Source organism: Euprymna scolopes, chromosome 31, assembly GCF_053919585.1.
Source record: "Euprymna scolopes isolate OS-2025 chromosome 31, ASM5391958v1, whole genome shotgun sequence".
Classification (NCBI taxonomy): Eukaryota; Metazoa; Mollusca; class Cephalopoda; order Sepiida; family Sepiolidae; genus Euprymna; species Euprymna scolopes.
This window is the reverse complement of record NC_136512.1, coordinates 41,247,211-41,267,101: the sequence shown is the minus strand read 5'-3', so window position 1 is coordinate 41,267,101 and position 19,891 is coordinate 41,247,211. Positions and strand designations below refer to the sequence as shown.

At 36.1% G+C, this 19,891-nt stretch overlaps 1 protein-coding gene across 2 annotated transcripts in view; it reads left to right on the top strand.

Annotated features, from left to right (window-relative positions):
- The window catches only part of LOC145255702 (uncharacterized), a 93,468-nt gene that overhangs the window by 25,200 nt on the left and 48,377 nt on the right, over positions 1–19,891 (top strand). For both annotated transcript variants that reach the window (XM_080114290.1, XM_080114289.1), the window contains exons 2-4: positions 12–111; positions 9,953–10,096; positions 15,733–15,840. In XM_080114290.1, coding sequence (XP_079970416.1) covers positions 12–111; positions 9,953–10,096; positions 15,733–15,840 — 352 coding nt within the window. The remainder of the gene's footprint in view (positions 1–11; positions 112–9,952; positions 10,097–15,732; positions 15,841–19,891) is intronic.

Here is a 19,891-nt window from a genome sequence, read left to right as displayed (position 1 = left end):
TTTTATTACAGTACCTTAACTGATACTCGGGTGGTTCTATATGACTGGACAGTTCTGAAGAAGGAAAATGATGATCCAAAAGATGCCATACTTTATTATTATCCTGAAACGGTAAGCACCATTTCAAATATTAACTTTTCAATTCGGCCATCAAATACCATACACAATACAATCTGTTGTAATCTTTGGATTTTGATTCTTAGGGCAAAATAATTATCAGCAAACCTATTTTGCTGATAATTATTTGCTGTGCCTTTTGTATAAAATATTAGATATTTGTGTTGAAAATTGGCTCTAACTCTATTAAATATGATTCTAATTTAATGTTATGCGAATTTGTTATGGTTTCAAAAATAATATTTTAAGTTATGATGTAAGGGAGTTAACTATAGCAATTGTTGTAATTAAGACAAGCGTATGGTAGCAAGAAAAACGTGAACACGGAGATTGTGTATATACATATATATGCATATATTTATTCTCGACAAACGAGATGTTAGAAGAAAAAAAAAAAAGAAAGGATCGTTAGTATTTACTCGAAGTTGACTGGGACGACGATAAGGTATCGGCTGTGGCGACGTTGGTGAGAAGAGAAGTGGTTGATGTTTGGCTGGTGCGTCGGTGAAGTAGCAGTCGTGGCAACAGTGAAGACGACGATTAAGATGGCGTCGGAGAAGAGGAAGGTGCTGATGTTGACAGCGTTCGAGGCGAAGATGACGGCATCGGTGACGAAGACGGGGGAGGCAGCAATGAACGTGAAGCGTGATGTGTTTGACTGGTCGGTCTGTCTAACTGCCGATTTGAACATGCTGCCCCTTTTTTATATCGAGGCGCGATGAAAAAGTGGCTCGAGAAAGCCTGTGTTTAATTTAGGCGGGAGGCATTGTCATTGGCCGAAAAATATAAATGTTATTTTGCCAATGCCTGCGAAATTGCGCGTAAATCGCCTGAGATTTGTAGTTCTGTTTTATAACAAAGCTCCCCCAGATCTCAGACAGATTTACAATTTGTGGGTGTGTTTAGTAGTGTAGTGTTTAGATCATGACAAAGTCCCTGAAGCGGGTGGGGAGGTTCCCTCTTGTTGTTCTCACCGGGGGTAGGGTCGGGATAGTGTTATTGTCGTGTGGTGATGATGTTGAGGGATTCATGTTTTGATTTTGTGGGGGGTTGTTTGGAAAATGTTGTGTGGCGTGAAGCTGGTTGGTGTTGCAAGGTGGGGGCAGGGGGTTTGTTTTGCACAAATGCGGTGGGCGAGGGGCCAAGCGTCTGATATGTGCGTGGTGGATCCAGGCTGTATCGCCCTTTTCATTTTGCACCTGAGACATCATGTCATTTGTTTTTATGATTGTGAAGTCACCTACCTATGGTAGATGAGATGATTGTGCCGTTGCTGATTGTGGCCGATGGAGTAAAACTTTATCACCTACTTGTATCGGGTCTCGACAGGTAAGGTGATGGGTGCCTTTCTCAAGTTTGTGATCGGCCTCGTCGTTGGCTAGGGTGACATGGTGGTGGACCTGTCTTAGCAAAGCGTTGATTTGCATGCCATATGCTCCCGGGTCGTCGCTTTTAATTTGTTTATTATGAAGCGTAGGCAAACCAATGTTGGGGTGACGACCGGTGATTGCATAATGAGGGGAGACACCGGTAGCGCTATTAGTCGTGGCGTTCATGGATGAGACTACCGATTCGAGGACGTCAGTCCATTCACAATTCCTCTCCTCGCATAGCATGTATAGGGCATTTTTCATTGTCCGATGTTGCCGCTCAATGTTCCCCGAGCTTTGTGGACGCCAAGGGCAGTGGAGCTCCTGTGTGATGGAAAGCTGGTCACAGAATTGTCTATAGACTTCTCCCATGAAGTGTGTGCCCCGATCAGAGGAAACTATTCTTGGAATTTCCCTGTGCCGAAGAAAAAACTGAAACAGCCCGCGGGCCGCGTCTATGGCACGGTCCCTTGCACATGGTATCGCCGTGAAATACCGACTAAAGCTGTCCAAAATCGTCAGTATGTACTGTTTTCCTTTCGAATTTGGCATTGTTACAAAGTCGATAAAGACCAGCTCGAATGGCCTTTTTCCACGTTTGCAGTGACCCATCGGCCAGTGGGTGCATTTACCATAGTTCCCTTTGCATTTTGCGCAAGTTTTGCAAGAGTCGACATAGGCCTTAATGTCGCGGTTCTTGAACTCCCACCAGTAGCCGGACAAGAGTTCTCGCATGCGAGTGATGCCTGAGTGGTTGCTGCCCTCGTGGGCCTGGAAGAGGTATCTGGGACGAAGTTTATATGCACAACCAGTTTGGGGGAGTTATTGCTGTCCCTCATCATCAGCATGGCGGTACCCGGTTCCAGAAAAAATTGTTGGAAGTGATGTTTGAAGAGCGTAGCTCGGTGATCGCTAGGATCAAAATGTGGTTTACTGGGGTTGGTTGACTGGAGGGCACTGATGATCTTTGCTAAGGTTTCATCCTTCTGTTGTTCGTTTGCAACGCCTAGGTGGTTGCAGATTTTCTCCGTAGGGATGGGAGATGAGTGGTATGCGAAGAATGCATTGCTGATATGTTCTTGGGTGTGGGCGTCCCGTGTTGTGTGTGTCTTGGGAATGAGTTGTAGACTGTGTGAGTCGTTGAGGCACCAAGATGGGATGTATATGCGTAAGGTTGATCCACTTAGCTTGAAAGTCTGGCCTGCTGGGGTCGGGTCGTGTGGAGTTTTGATTTTTCTTTGTCCATTACCTCTGCTGAGCATGTCGGCCCAAATGTTGGATTCACCCTCGATGTATTCCAGGACAAATTTATAGCATGAAATTTCTTCCTGCCATCTTCGTATTTTGGCGTTATTGAATTCTCGTTGATCCAAATATGTTAATGATCGATGGTCGGTGAAGAGAACAAAAGGGCGGCTTCGGAGGAAATAATCGAATTTGATTATCGCCCACTTGACAGCGTAGGCTTCCCATTCCGTCGTGGACCAGTTCTGTTCTGTGGAGTTAAAAGTATGGGAGGCAACAGCGACGATATTTTTCTTCCTGTTATCAGTCTCTTGCATTAGTATCACACCACATGCCACGTCGCTAGCGTCGGTGGTGAGTGTAAACAGCTTGGAAAAATCCGGAAATTAAATGATGGGTGGTGAAGAGAGTCGTTCTTTAATTTTTTTTTAAGGCTTTGTCGGCACTCTCTGTCCATATGAAGGGTTTATTGATCTTGTTGAGATCATGTATGGGAGACATGAGTTTTGAGAATGTGCCCGACCTGATTTGTTCCTGCAGGCGCGTCTCAAGGAACTGTCTGATCCATACCAGTCGGCCGATGAGGCTTTGTAACTCCTTCTTTGATGTTGGGGGCTTCATTTCTCGGATAGCTTGAACGTATTCGGGGTCAGGCTTGAAGCCTTCCTTGGTTATAATGCGACCCAGGAATTTTGCCTCGGTTGTGAGGAATGAGCACTTGTCAGGGTTTAGTTTGAGTCCAAAATTTCGGAGGGCGGTGAAAAGTTGTTCTAGAGCGAGTAAGTATTCGTCAAAAGTTCTTGCGTGAACCAAATTGTCGTCGATGTAGGACGAGATGTTATCACGCGACGTGACTGTAGCCAGAGCTTCTGCTACACAGCGGGAAAAGACTTGTCCGGCCGAAGTAAGACCGAAAGCCAAACGAGTGTATTGGTAGCACTGGTCTTTCCACGTGAATGCGGTTTTGTGTCGGTCTTGCTGATCGATTTCAATTTGCCAATATCCGCTGCGTAGATCTAGGGAAGCAAAGTATGTGTTGCCTTTGCCGATCTTGTTGAATAACTGGTCAATTCTCGGTATTGGGTAAGGGTCTAGATCGACCAAGACTTTGTTCAGTGTCCTTTTGAAATTGGCTACTACGCGGACCGAAATGTTTTTCTTGCGCACGGCGAACACTGGGCTATTGAAGCCTTTGTGGTCGGTGCATTTTTCAATGACACCTTCATTTGCCATGCGATTGATTTCCACGTCGACATCCGCTTCTAAGGCCTGGGTGATCGGGTGTTGCTTTTGACTGCGGGACTGACCGTTGGTTGGTATGCGAACGGGTTGGATGAATGTCCCCTTTTCGCTGTTATTTGTACCAATGATGTCTGCATATCTAATGAGTAGGTCAGCTGTAGCCCCCAATTCATCACGACAAGGGTGGCTTGGTAATGACAGTCCAGTGTGTTGCTTCAGCCAGGTAAGTTTTTCCTCTAGTGTCCGGTTGTTGGGCTGGAGTTTCGTAGTTAAGTGACTTCGGAAGACAGCGGTTTGGGGTTCAAATGCCGAAATGTGGGTTAACGAAGCCGGCGGTGTGATAGGCGCTGAGTGTGTTAGGTGTCCCGAGGGAAGTATACGTCTGAATTCTACGGTAGAGTTCTGGTTGTCGATTACGTATGAGTTGAGCGTGTTATGGCGCAGGATATTTTGGCCAATCAGAATTGGAGTGTTTTGGGTTGTTATGAGTACGTTCACCCCTCTAAAAGTGGGGGAGTCAAAACTGCCAATAGTGACGTCACTGGTTAATTCGCCAAAGGCGGTGATGCTGCTGTTGATGCCTTTCACTCGAACGTCAGTGTGGGCAATGTGTTTCTTAGCTTCTTTCGGAAGCTGACATAAAAGGATGATGCATGTAGAGCATCCCGAGTCTAGCATCGCGATGGCAGAGAAATAAATATCTTCGATTCTGAAAACAGACTGGACGAGTGGTGACTGGTGGTCAGGTCCTTGATGATTGAACATGTGATGGTTGATGTGGGGGTAGGGCGAACGAGCCATCACATCTCGTCCTGCCCGAAGTGAAAATCCTGGAGGTTTGTGGATTGTTGCGGCGATGTGGGTCTATCGGCTGATGGGTCGTCATCTGTCGTGGTGATGTGGGCTTGAGCTTGGGTATGAGGTGGGTGACGAAATGGGCAGTTACGCCCACGGAAGCAGGGTCGACCTCCGAGGTAATTCTGACACAGTGGCGGTCTATGCTGGCGCTTCTTGTGGTATTGAGGGCGGTCCTGTCTTTGTTGTTGGTTGGTTGGGCCGGTTTGTTGAGGGTGTGGCTGCCTACTAGATCGGGGTGATAGGTTCGCCTTGGGTGGCACATTCTCCCGATTTGACTGCCATGGTCTTTGAGTGTAAAATGATTCCTGGGCAGTCGCGTGTGTGAGATCAGATTTTATACCGCGATCGAGGTACCTTTGGGCCTCACAAGCTATACCGATCGTGTTGTAGTGGGAGTCCATAGTTTTGACCAAGTGGGGGTAAAGACTTGGGTTCCAAGCCTTCACCTTCTCACTCATCAGCATCGCGCCTATGATGGAAACAAGGCCGTCCACTGTTAGTTCGGTGTTTTTATCTTTTTTAAACTTGTTTTTAATGTGGACGGCCGCAGCTCTGAGGGTGCTTTCTAGGCGAGATGCGAAGTCCGGTAGTCTCTCGCCATCCAGTCGCTCCAGGTCCCAGGCTAAGGTGTTGAAAATTCGTCATCTGGCTGCCGTGTGCTTCCTGTAGGTAGTCTTTCAACGCGTTGAACATGGATATGTCAGCCTTCGAATCGACCATTTGTTGAAAGATTCCCTGGTCGAGGAGATCCTTCACAGATTTGACAAACTCGCCCTCTAGACTGGGGTAGTTGTCTAATTCCGGTGCGACGTGGATGGCGTAAGCCTTGGACAGCGCTGTGATAAACTGGTTGACATCGTTACCCGGTCAGAAGGACTTTTGCTGCCTCATAATGTGCCGTATCGTCTGCTGCCGTATAACCAGACTGTAGTCGCCTTCCGATCGGTTTGTGTGGGGTGTTGTTGAGGTTGATAGCCTCATAGCCGACAACATTTCGGCGATGTCCTCCTGTAACTCGCGGAGGGTATGTTCCGATGGTTGTGTGTCTCTGGTTTTTATGTTGAACATCAGTGCTTTCTGTTCCCGGATAAGGGTAAAAAGTTCAGTTCGTGTGAAGTCTGAATATTTGTTCATATTTTCCTTGCTGCACGCTCTGACACCAATGTTGTAATTAAGACAAGCGTATGGTAGCAAGAAAAACGTGAACACGGAGATTGTGTATATACATATATATGCATATATTTATGCTCGACAAACGAGATGTTAGAAGAAAAAAAAAAGAAACGATGTTAGTATTTACTCGAAGTTGACTGGGACGACGATAAGGTATCAGCCGTGGCGACGTTGGTGAGAAGAGAGGTGGTTGATGTTTGGCTGGTGCGTCGGTGAAGTAGCAGTCGTGGCGACGGTGAAGACGACGATATAGACGGCGTCAGAGAAGAGGAAGGTGCTGATGTTGACAGCGTTCGAGGCGAAGATGACGGCGTCGGTGACGAAGACGGCGGAGGCAGCAATGAACGCGAAGCGTGATGTGTTTGACTGGTCGGTCTGTCTAACTGCCGATTTGAACATGCTGCCCCTTTTTTATATCGAGGCGCGATGAAAAAGTGGCTCGAGAAAGCCTGTGTTTAATTTAGGCGGGAGGCATTGTCATTGGCCGAAAAATATAAATGTTATTTTGCCAATGCCTGCGGAATTGCGTGTAAATCGCCTGAGATTTGTAGTTCTGTTTTATAACACAATGATTATCTATCTATCTATCTATAAAAGACATTGTGTGTGTGTGTTTTCCTATGGACTTTGAAACAGCTAGGCCAATTTTTTTGAAATTTCATACAAATGTTCTTTATGAGTCTGGGAGTGTTTTTAGATAGGTGTTGCACTAGAATCCTTCCGATAAGTATTGATAATTGAAAAAATATGATTAAAGAAGGAACAGTCTAATTTTAACCAGTCTAACATCAAAAGTGAATTTGAGAAGTTTTATCACTGCACAAGTTGAAGGGTCTGGTCTATAAAATCAACAGCAGATTCTTTGATGTGACAGAGGTGAATTTGAAATGAATGTATCTTTTTAGAGCACAATTGAACCGTGATATTTAATTTTTGCATTTTAAACTTTAATTCAAGCCATTATATAAAATAATTTTATAAAATCAACAGTAGGTTCTCTACAGTGCAAAGTAGACTACAATGTATTATGGAACACATCACTGTGGGGAGGTATGTGAAGTTCCCTCCTGGTGCACCACAGTGGATCCCTGACTAGAGTAAGCAATCAATCGATTTGATTGAAATTCGGTTTGATTGAAAAATGGGCAATTTTATTGATTTTGATGACAATATTGGAAGTCTGGAAAAATTTGTTGATCCTTATTCAATCCTGAGCAATGTTGAGCCTCCCTGCTAGTATTCTCTAAAAACAGTTTTATGTAGAAACATTATTTTTAAGCATATTTTATCTAGCAACAATGAATGGAAGATAATCTAATAAATAAAATTGTGTGAACACTGTATCTGTGTGTGTGTTTCCCACCTTTACATAACTTACACATTAGTTTTATTTACTTTTAATTGATTATTTATTGAAATAAAAAATGTAATATTATAAGTTATAGTTTACTTGGCTACAGGTAATGTATTTTGGTGATACTGTATCTTTGAAAAGTGCCTCAAAACAGCGCTAACAATTGTTGTTAAATTGGAGAATAAAGAAGATGGATAAAAACATAAATGTTGTGAAGAGCTAATTTCAATGACGAGTATTTGGGAATAAAAGTAAGAAAACCTGAATTAATGAACAAAATATATTCATATCAACAATTTTATAAAAATATAAAATATACTTTGAAAGACCAAAGTTTGTTGTAGTATTAAAGTTATTGAATAAAAAGTAGACAAAAGCATCAGAAAGTTTGCTTTAAGTTGTGTGTGTGTGTGTGTGTGTGGCATTAAAGATATATCAGCAGGCTTAAAGAAATTTCAGCATTGTGCATTACATTCTTTTAGGATGGGTGCTTTTGGTGTTAAGAGTCGAGGTATGTTGTAGGTGTCGCTGGGAAGAAACCGATTTCAGTTATCCTATAGGCTTGATTAATTTCACGCAGGATTGTTACATTTTGAGTTTGAAACGATTCTTAGCTGGAAAATATTTTGAGTTCACACGTTTCTGTGAAAGCTGACTTAGTGAATAGAGCGAATCTCAACAAAAAGGAGAAAGAGAGTAGCAATTAAAGTTATTTGATTTTTAGTATTCGAATTACATTTAAAAAAACTTGAAGCCAAAAATGCCATGCAAGAGGTGACAAAGAAAGAAGAAAAAAGAGTAAGTCGAATGAACAAAGAAAGAAAAGGGGCAGCTTATTATGCTCATTTCTCTCGCACATTCCTAATCTACAACATATTATAATGAACTTTAAAAATCTTATTTGACAAAGTAATTTAATTATAAAATTAAATACATTACTGTATTACTGTATTTTTTTTCATAAATAAGTCGGTCATTTTGATATTTTGTTAATAGTTGAAAAAAAAAAAAAAAGAATGCACTAATTAGAAACATATAAATTGTAGAATCAAAAGTAATTTCTTGCTTCAAAATCGCTGCACAGCTGCTAGTTTCTCCCAATTTCAATTCAAAAGTTCATAAGCATCCAAGATTAACATGAATTGTGTATGACTTTTGAGTTGGAGGCCTTGTTCCAATGAAAGCAAGGCGAGGTTATCGGTGGTGTTTGTATAACGTTGAAAGCAGCAGATCATTGAGATCCCGAAGTATTTTCAAGATGTCATTTGTCAATTATATGCATAAAGATTTTCTCAAAACATGCCATCATTTTATTTTATTGTATTTTATTGTAAAAGATTTCGCTTTTACTTTCTTGTAAATATTTTCTTGCCTTATCATTCTAAAATTACTAAATATGTTTTTGTTCGATATATTATGGCTAAAAGAGATTTATTTCAGTTTGTATGTCACTAGATCACAGGTTGAATTACAATTGCATCTGTGTGTGTAGTTTGTTACTGTTTATTTTTTAAATGTAATCTCACTATGTAAAGAGATTTTCATTTCATCAAAAAATAGAGATAAAACACTCATAAAAAACAATGCAAATTTTATATTAACAAAAATGATATATTTTTAGAATACAAATAAACTTCAGTCTAACTTGCTCACCAAGTTTTAATCATGAATGTCCAACAATCTTTATTTTATCACCATTCAATAATAAGCACATCTGAATATGAAGCATAAAATTATTAATAACTCTGACACATTCGTCTCTTGGCACTTGATTTGGGCTGCGATGACTCTTTTTGGTTCAGAAATAGTCTAGGGATGGTTTTGATAGTCATTGTCTATAACCCCTTCTCTCCCGTTTTTATTTGTGGTATTATGTTCTAGTGAATGTGGTGCCAAGTCAAGATGAGACAATCACCAAAGTATCGCTCTCATATCATTGAACAAGAAGAACAACAAAACTGTTTGACATTCATTATTGAAACTTGATGGAGAATTCAGACATAGACTGAAATTTATTTGAACAAATATGATTGGATCGCAGAAAGGGGTGTGAACTTTATTAATGATGAGTGGCAATTTTTATGGGTCATCCAATAGAATAGAGAGACCTATAAAATGTATAGCCAACCTATCTCTAACATGTTTGTAGGAATCTTCTTTGGGGTTTTACTTTTTTTTTTTATATAGTATACATATACACCAATAAATTATCCCTAATTTCTCTTCCTGTAGAAAACAGCTATCTAAAAATCAACCGTTCTCTGATAATTTGCCATGTTAAATTAATGGCTTCTTGTCTCTGAGGTCATTACCAGAACATGCAGCTCTCACTCAACTTCTAATTAGAAAATTCCACTCTACTTAATTTTAACCTGACATTGAAATTCCTGATTCCAACCTCATTTTTATACACTCGTATCTAAATTATATTACAGTTATTTCACATATTTGCAACTTTTATGCTGAAATTTTGTTTTATTATTAAATTCAGAATGTCTCCTCCCTAACATGTGTTTGTTCTTTAACATCATTTGTGGATTTTAAAACCATTTTCTCTCATTTTTTTTTTTTTTTTTTTTTTTTTTTTTTTTAGATCAGTGATACAGAATTATGCAACTTGGTTGGTCAATTGATGGGAATGGTTAATGTGTTTCAAAAACATCTCAGCTCACCTCCCAAATTTATTTATCTTAAATTTGGGATGTATGTTTTCAAACATGTTGATAAGTATTGTTTGGTGAGTAATTTTCTTTTCAGCATCTTTTTATTAAGCAAATACAAAGGTTTCTGTCTCTCTCTCTCTCTCTCTCCCTCTTATCAAGCAAAATACTTATACTTTGCAAAATATTTTGGATAATATATTTTTGCTTTCATAGTCGGAGTTGATTGTTTTATTACTAATTTTTTTCTTGTGTTTGATAATGTTTCCAACAAGCTCCGATTCCTCATCTGTAATTCTTCAATGGATTTTTATGTTTTTTTTTGAATTACACCGATTTTTTTTTTTTTTTTTGCCGCTTTGTCTTTTGGGTGAAGGAGGAGTTGCTTTTGGAAATTGATCGCCATTCAAATTGATGTGAACTTTATAATATGTAATTATTTACTTTCTCTCTCACTCTCTCTTTCTCTTTATCTCTCTCTCTCTCTCTCCCTCTATGTGTGTGTGTGTGTGTGTGTGTATATATATATATATATATATATATATATATACACACTATGTTTGAAAAATCGATGTCATAACCTGGGGATTATGTTCTATATGTGTATACAGGTTTAGAAATCCTTGGTTCCAACTTATAGGCTGTCGAAACAAATACTTATTAACATCCTTTATTGTAAACATCTAGCATGTACAGTGCATGTAAGGTGTATTGTTATTTCTACACATAGGATAGATAAACGCTATCCCTGTGACAGAATCACTTATAAAATAAGCCTGGGTCTGGTGTTGTCACACACACCAATAAAAGCATGAAACCAACCATATAAAAATCCATAAAAGAAAGATTTGAATGTCATAATTGGCAGTCTTCTTAGATTTGGGACTCGGTTAGCATCCTGTATATGTTGGTCTTTTTTATTTCTGCTAACAGAAAACAATGGATCAAATGCTTGTAAATAAATATGATGAGGCTTAATGAAAGACCATTCAGAGGAAGAAATGGACCACAAAGGAAATTGGACTAGGAATGGAGAGCCATTACAAAAGAAGCTCACATAAAGCTACACTAAGCTATATTATAATATGTAGTGCTGCTCCTAACTTTGGATAATGTATATTGTCGATATAACATCTTTGGAAAATGTCAAGAACAACACTAATAATTAATATACATGTAGTTAAATTGATGGCTGAAAAAGTTGGATAAAAACATGAATGTTATGAATGGGTCACCAGTTAGCAAGTGCTAACTCAACAGTAGGAATGTTTTAATGAAAGCAAAAAAACATGAATTAACAAACATTTATTATATCAACAATTTTACAGAGATGTAAAATATACTTTGGTAGACCAAAGTTTGTTGAAGTTTTAAATGAGAAATAAACAAGAGAATCATTAAGTTTGTTTTAAACTTTCGTTGTGTGCATGAGTTTACCTTCTGGGTGACTGAGTTCATTGGATACATAGCAGCAGGATTAAAGGAATTTTAGTATGGAGCATTTCAGCCTTCTAGGATGAGTGTTGTTGTGGATCTAGGCGTGTTACAAGTGTCACCCAAAAGAACTCTGATTTTAATAGACTAAACCACTTGGTTAATTTCACACAGGATTGTTACTTTTGAAGTTTGAAATAATTTTTATTGGTTGGAAAATATTTTGAGTTCACACATTTCTGTTTGAGTTCACATGTTACTTGCTTTTGAAGTGATGAAGAAAGTGAATCCAAACGAAGTGAAGAAAAAAAGGGGGCAGCTATTTGCATTTTTTTTTCATATAAATCACTTTTCAGTCTCATTACAAATACACTAACACATTTCATATTCATCCAAACATTATCGCCTTTGACACACAGGAAAATAATGAAATTGTTCGATTAATAAAGGTATTGATTAGTGACTAATCTGATTTCACTAAAATAAAAAAATCCCTGTTTTATGGTAATAAGACAGAATATTTATTGTTTTAAAAATAATTAAATTGCTATAATTTTAAATAAATACAGAAGAGACATATTCAGTTTATTTACTTTTAAAAATATTTAACCAACAATGACAATTATTTTTATAGAAGAAAAGTATTTTTTTTCTTAATAGTATTGACCTTCAGAGATATTTATTACTTCTAAAGGATTATTATTATTATTATTATTTATTATCATTATTTATTATTATTTATTATTATTATTATTATTGGAGGAGGAGGACCTGTTAACCAGCATTGCCTGTATGAAGCATGGATTATCCAGAAAAAGAATCGTTAAAGGACCCCCCCCCCCTTTGAAAAAAAAATTAAATCATGGTTGCTGTTGGTGACCACTGCAATCCCTAGAAAATAGCAGACACTCGCAGCTGTGGCTCAAATGAAATAATCTGGCTTCCATTGTTGGGAATTTTTTCTAGTGGCAGCTAGTGGTTACTGGCGATTAGTGTTAGTTTGGGGTGATAACCTGCAGGTACTGGCCGATTCTAAAGAAAGCACTTAATAACTTCCAATTGAGTGAGAGCAGAGGTAGATAACTGCCTTCTACCGATGACAGTATCTTTCAAGTCGACCATCGTTTTTCTTCTCAGTATACTGCACACATTTTTTTGTAAAAGTAGCTCTACCACATCTTCTAAATAAATAAAATAATCCACAGAAAGTAAAAAACAAATATATAACAAATAAGTGTTTCTGTAGTCAATAAAATGCATGTTGAAACATATCTGCATAATATTTTTGTGTTTTAACTTATTTGAAAGCATTTAATCAATTCCAAAAAGAAAGTGTCGACATATGTCACAGCTTTGAAGCCTAGGTAATCGGTCAAGAATATAAAATTAAATTATATCATCCACAGGAATAAAAAATGCAAAGAAAACAAATATAGTATCATTAAAGTCTTGATAATCGCTCAAAAATCGAAAATTAAATATTATTACCTGTAAAAGAAATTTTTTTTTTTTGAGGGCCGTTTTAGGGTGGGTGGGGGTAGTGGCATGTCGGTATTTTGTGTATATTTTATAATCCCAAACCATGTTTACATTTTGAGTGTTCTGTCCAAGCAAGGAAAGAGCAATGTGTGTTTGATTACATTTTGTTTGTTTCGTGTGCGCAAGGAAAGATTTAGCTATGCGTGTTAAAATGCCAAAAATTATCTAACCTTGTTAGACCTCACTGTAGTAAAATTTTAAGGGCTCCAGTATTTAATTTTAATAATTTTGAGCAATTATCAAGACTTCAAAGATGCTATATGTTTTTAGCAGAATTGCATCATGTGTGAAGTTGATTTAATTAATTTTTATATGATTATCGAGAGTTAAAAGATGTCGTGTATATTTATTTTTTATTTATGCATGTATGTTAACATACTGCATTGTTAAAAATAAGTTGCCATTATTTATGAAACATTAGAATAATTTTAAGGTTACCCGTTGTTAAATTTCTGTTTTTGAGCGGTTATTATGTTTGTATTTGTTTTTTAGTACTATTGTGTCTTGTAGAGAAGTGTTGTTGTTTTTTTTTTTTTTTTTACAGCATCTGTTATTAATTTGTTAGATGAAAGTATGTAATAGTTGCAAAACACTATCCCCTTCTCACGTTTGTAATGGGTTTCTAAATAATCACATGATTATTTCGGTGCACTTCAGTAAATGCATGTCCAAAAAGAATATAATGAATTTCCAAAGAGGAAAAGTATGAATATATAAATAAAAAAATAAGTGAACATGATTCATCAAACCACGGCATATATGTTTTGTGCAAACATTGTCCTCCGTTTGTAGGCAATCAGAATGAGAAAAGAAAGTTTTATCCTAATAAATTAGTTAATGGGTACTTCTGCAGTTTAAATTCCATTTTTCTGTGAGTCTTGCTTGGCAACACCTGGCGAACAACGAAAACCGCCGGATTATACCGAGTGAGTGAAAAGTGATGCGAGTGAGCAGATGGTCAAAAATTGGAAGAAGAAAAAAATAGAAGGAAAGAGGGTATTTTTACAACCCAACTCAGTGTATTATAAACACCCCCAACCTCTCCATGTTAAGAATGGCTTTCAGAATAAACATCCCCAACCTCAGAAGTCGTTCTTAATGTGGGGAAATTGGCAGGGGTTATTCTGAAAGCCATTCTTAACATGGGGAAGTTGGGGGTGTTTATAGTACGCTGGGTTAGGTTGTAAAAATACCTTTTTAAAGGCTGTTTAAAAGTATTAGGCACACAAAAAAGTAGATTATCATTCCCTAGGGATTAAACGAAGCTGAGTTACATCGTAAAAAAATACGAAAATAACTTTCATAGAAAGAAACAAAACAAAAAAATGTCTATGTTCACTAATTCAAAGAAACAAAACTTTTATACCCTTTTCAAAGAATCCAGAAAAAAAAAAAAAACAGTTGTCAATAAAAAAAAAATGAACAAAAACAGTAGAATTTATGAATTTATTTTGGTAGGTTGTTTGTTTTATTTTCTTTCTTTTTTGTTCATTTTTTATTGACTTCTGTTCGCTTGGTATGATCTGATGGTTTTTGTTGTTCACCAGGCGTTGCCGAGTGAAAGTCATGGAAAAACGGGATTTAAACTGCAGAAGTACAAGTTAATGTGTAAAATAAGATGTGTAAAGGGAAAAAATAAGCAAACATTATTTCTTAAACCCCAATTGATATCATATCAGTCCACAACTACTAGTATGTTGTTTACATTTCACAGCAACGAATACAAAGAAAGAAAGAAGGAAGAATATAGAAGATATATTTACTACTAGATACTATATATATGTTTGTGTATGTTTTAGTCTTAGAAGAAAAGCTAAAGTTATTAGTTACATAAAAGAGATGGAAGATTTGTTCGCTGTTGTTATGTTGGAAATTAAGTATCTATTAACTGAAATTGATGCCGTGCGAATCAATATTTGTCCTAGCGACGCCATATTGTAATGTTCTAAAGTGTTCATTTAGAATGATCTAATTACAGAATAAGAGAAATAGCAAGCAACCAACCAGAGGCAGCAGGCTTTCCCAAAGGATACCAGGAAAGTTAATATTATATCTGTCTATGTATAAGTCAGTTACGGGCGGTGTAAGCATAGAATCTGTGAAATGTGTGGACTTCCTCCTGGTGGCGGTGGTAGGACTAAATATTTATATTCTAATGATGTTGCAATTGTGATAGTGTTGCTTCTTGGATGTAATGTAGTATTTTATCACAATTGAATGTGTCTGCAAAGGTGTTCAAAAGTTACATAAGATATTGGCTATTAGCCTAGCTGTATTGAATTTATATGTGGCATCTGCTGTTGCAAACCTATACTTTGGTCAAGAAAAGAATTTCTGCAGTCATTCTATTATATATGGAGATCATTATTAACAAAATATGCAACTTAATGTAGAAAGCATCAGGGAATTTCCACATGTCTTGCTTGTAAAACATAATCTCAAAGTTAAGCCATCAATTTTACAAACACTATATATATATATATAATATATATATATATATATATATATATATATATATATATATATATATATATATATATATATATGTGATTGAAAGATTTGCTTATTTATTTTATAACATTCCTTAAAAAGATAAACTAATTTTAATTTCCATCTGTACAAAATAGTTCAAAGCGCCATACTAGAATCAGCTTTTTACTAAACATACAATTTCAGAAATTAAGCAAATTAAATGTCAAAAAGTTATTAAAATTTGTTATTTTGCTTTTTTTAATTCTAGGTTCTGGGTAGCACTAACCACCAGAATGGCTCTGCCCTTTTGCAACAACTGGAATTATTATATCAAGTTTTCCACCTTCTACAAGGCAACCTCACAAACATAAAGACAGTAAGTGTTAAGATAATTTAATTATCATTTTCTTTTATTTATAAGTTTATGTGTTATATACAAGCAGATTGTCACTAAAAAATGATTAAATGTTTTGTATTTGAAAGGAAAGTAACTCTTTGTTCTTTGTTGTCTTACTTGAAATAATGTGCATCTTGGAAAGCAGTTTTATATCCCTTGCATTTTGAACATCTGATATTATGAGAGAGTAACATTCAATGGGCATGTAACAGAGTAACTACAATTACAGTATAAAGTAATTCATTTTCAGTTTTAATAGAGTAAAAAATTATAGTTGTTGTTCTCTACATAAATGTTTTCATTCCATTTTTTCTTGATATTCACATCTTACCACTCACCAAACAACATATTGTTTTAGCATGTTTGAAGAAGTAGAATGTTAAGAATAGTAACACTAGCAGGGTTATTGGCCAATCTGTATCCACCTTGAAATATACAACCCGGTGCTTCAGAAACCTGAACACGTGAATAAGAATTAAGTGTGAGGATGATGTTAACTGGTTAAAAAAATAAAGAGTCAAACGTAGACATCTTGTTTAGATAGTTTACTACACCAACTTAAAAGCTTAAGTTTTAATGATCTTGCAGCATCAATAAGTAGATTGGAGATTCTTTTTAGACCCTGTGCAATAGAGACTGGTGGTTGATGTACTGGTCCACATGTGACAACAATATTCCATGCATGAGCCAATGGTGTCTTTGTAAAGATATAGGATACTGTCAGATGTGAGTATTTTTCTAGCATGGTAGAAGGAATCCATCTTTGTAACAGCCTTGGCAATGTCTTCAATGTATTTGTTCCAATTCATGTTGCTTGTGAATGATTAGACCAAGAGTTTAATGATGAACTCTCAGCTAATATTATTATTCATAGCAATCAGTGGCTGGAAAAGTTCTCTGTAATTGTTAAAGGAAAGTAGTATTAAATGTTACCATCTATTTATCTCACATTCAACTACATACTGAATGCCTACTGGAGAAAACTTGAATACCTACTAGACACTGTTCTTGAGTATCTAAGGTCTCTCTGTACAGGGGTTTGTCAGGACAACCTGGCATAAGGATATTTCTCCCTACAAGTAAGCCCTGACCAAATATTCAAAATCACAAAGTATTCACAGCTCAAATAAGATTTCTTTAGTATGCCTAACCCACAGGGGCTTATACGAGAAATAATGCATTTTCTTCAAGTGATGTTGCCTATAGTAACTTTACTAAACTGGATATTCCACTAGATTAGATGAATTCTTGACTTGGAATCTAGTAAGTCCAAAAGACCACAAGAAAGATATATTATAACATATTTATTGTACTGACATGCAGAAGTTCAAGTGTAATGTGAACAGACATCTTGCTGCTCAACTCCCTACATAGTATTCCTACAACTTGTGACCCCAATAGTAGTCTTCTACATCAAAGTGGCACTGTGCCTTGTTTGGGGTGAAAATGGAATAAATAAAAAAAAAAAAAATTTAACTCGTCGATTGAGGAGAGGAAACTTAATATTCTTAACTTCTTTACTAACGCAACATTTAAGAAGCAAAGACATTTAATGGAATATTCGAATATCTATGCATCTCATATAGAGATCACAGAAAGGAGCCATCTGATTTTTGGGAACTTCGACGGAAATGAAATGAAACCAAAAGAGATCATTTTCTAAGGTTTCAGTCATTGCCTTAGATATGTGTATATTTGCTTTTCCCACATGTCTGGTATAGAGCATAGTGTCATTAGCAAATATACCCATCTCAGACACAATTTCATCAGGGAGGTCATTTATGAATATCAGAAACAAAGGTTCAAAGATCAACTCTTGAGACACACTCACATTAACATGTTTGGATGTATGACCATTGAAGATAACCTGGATTTTTCTCTTGTTCAAGATGGATCTGATTATATCAAATATTCATCCAGTAATACCATATGATTTAATTTATATGAGAAGACCTTCATGCTAGATCTTGTCAAATCTTTGCATATATAATAGTAAAGACTACTGCCTTAGATTCCCCTGTCTTGTCCAATGCATGGTATATGCGTTCAGAGATGATCATTAGGATATCTGAAGTAGAGTAGATAGAACTATCCACTGGCTTATATGGTGCACCTTCTTGAACAGTACTCGTCTGGATACTCCACCAGACTAGATGAATTCTTGTTTTGGAATCCGGTAAGATCAAAAGACCACAAGAAATATGTACTATAACATAATTAAGTGGTCAATTAAGGCAAAGAAAATAAATGTTATTCATGTTTTCACTAATTGAATGTTTGACAAGTGAAGAACTTTAACTAAACACTCACATATGCATCTCATATAGAGATCAAAAGTTAGCCACGGTAAGGGGCTCATTATTTTACTGAAGTAAAATGAAAAAAAAAAGAGTAAGAAATCTAACAAGTATGATTCCAGTGTTTTGTCACCTTCACGATTTCAGTAAAGTCATTCAGAGCTTTTCCTATTTACTTGTCTCTTCATGAGGGCAGACTTGACACAAGGTTATGTTTTAATGTGAATAAAATCCAGGCCCCCCCCCTTCTCCAAAAATTGGGCATTCTGGATTGGAGCAAAAATAAAAATTTCTTATTCACTGACCGAGAACAGAACAAATGAAGTGTAATATCAGAAAAGACACTACACTTTGAAATATTTATTTGCAGAAATATATATATATATATATATATATATATATATATATATATATATATATATATATATATATATATGTATGTGTTCCTGTATTATTTTGATTTATATAGACAAGTATTACTCACTACACTAAACATGCTACTGTTTTGGAGCAAATTGGTCTATTAAACAACCAACTGTTCCTCATGAGGTGAAAGAAATAAAGTTTATATTAGGAACAGTTGTTTTTTAATAAACCAATTTGCTCTGAAACATTAGCATGTTCAGTGTAGCAAGTATGTAATACTTGTCTATATAAATAAAAATAATATATTTGGCTCTTTTTTATTGAACACTCTTAATAACCTCGTTTTAATTCATGGGTTTTGTCTCCTGAATACCTTTAACCTGGTATATATATATTCCTATAGATTTGGATTTTTTTGTGTGTTGATATTCATATTAAAAATCCTTTTTTCTATTTATTTAAAAAGAAAATCTAAATTTGTTATACGTGGGTTATGGAATTGCATTCATCTGCAAAAAAATCTAACTAATTTGCATAATCTTTTAAACGTTCGTTTTAATTAATTCCTATTAGGTTTTTTGGTTTTCTTATGGGATAATCATCTTTAGTTAACTATTTCGTGTAATTATATTTATGCAAATATTCTACATGATTTATACTTGCGTAATATGTGTAAAAAGATTATAGTAAACACAAACCTCTTTCTATATATTTATGTATGCATATATATATTTGTTTAAAAAATTTTGTCTACCAAACTCCTCTGTCAGTTTTTGGTCTACAGACATGAAACAATATATAGGGTGTTCGAACCCATGCAAAACTTTATATTTGAGTTTTAGCTGGGGAAAATCAGTGCAAAAGTGAAAATTAAAAAAAATGGAATTTGCCAGGTGTAGGTTGAACGACGGCATTATGGATATGCATGCATAACGTAATAGCTATAGGTTCATGTTTTAATTTTTAGCCTTGCAGTAAACATCTCTTCATAGCCCAGGCATTAATGTCAAAGAAAAAGGTAAATTGTTAGCTAAACGTTTTGGTTTCGATTCTCTGTGGTGGTGCACGAGTCATTTTTAAAAACTTTTTAATATCATTACCATATATTGTGTCCAATATATTATAATAATAAATACAAAATCTGCATTAATAAAAATATCATATTTAAGTGTTTGTTTTAAACAAATTAAGCAAAGACCATTTAAAATGTAGGGGAAATGGATGTAATTGGTCATTCTTTGTTGCTACAACTAAAAATATCTATCCTACTCTTAGCTAGAATCATCACTTGCCATGATATCACATTCCATCCAGCGGCTGTTCCCCTTAAAATGTTTCAAATAGTTAAAAAAATGTTATTTATGAAA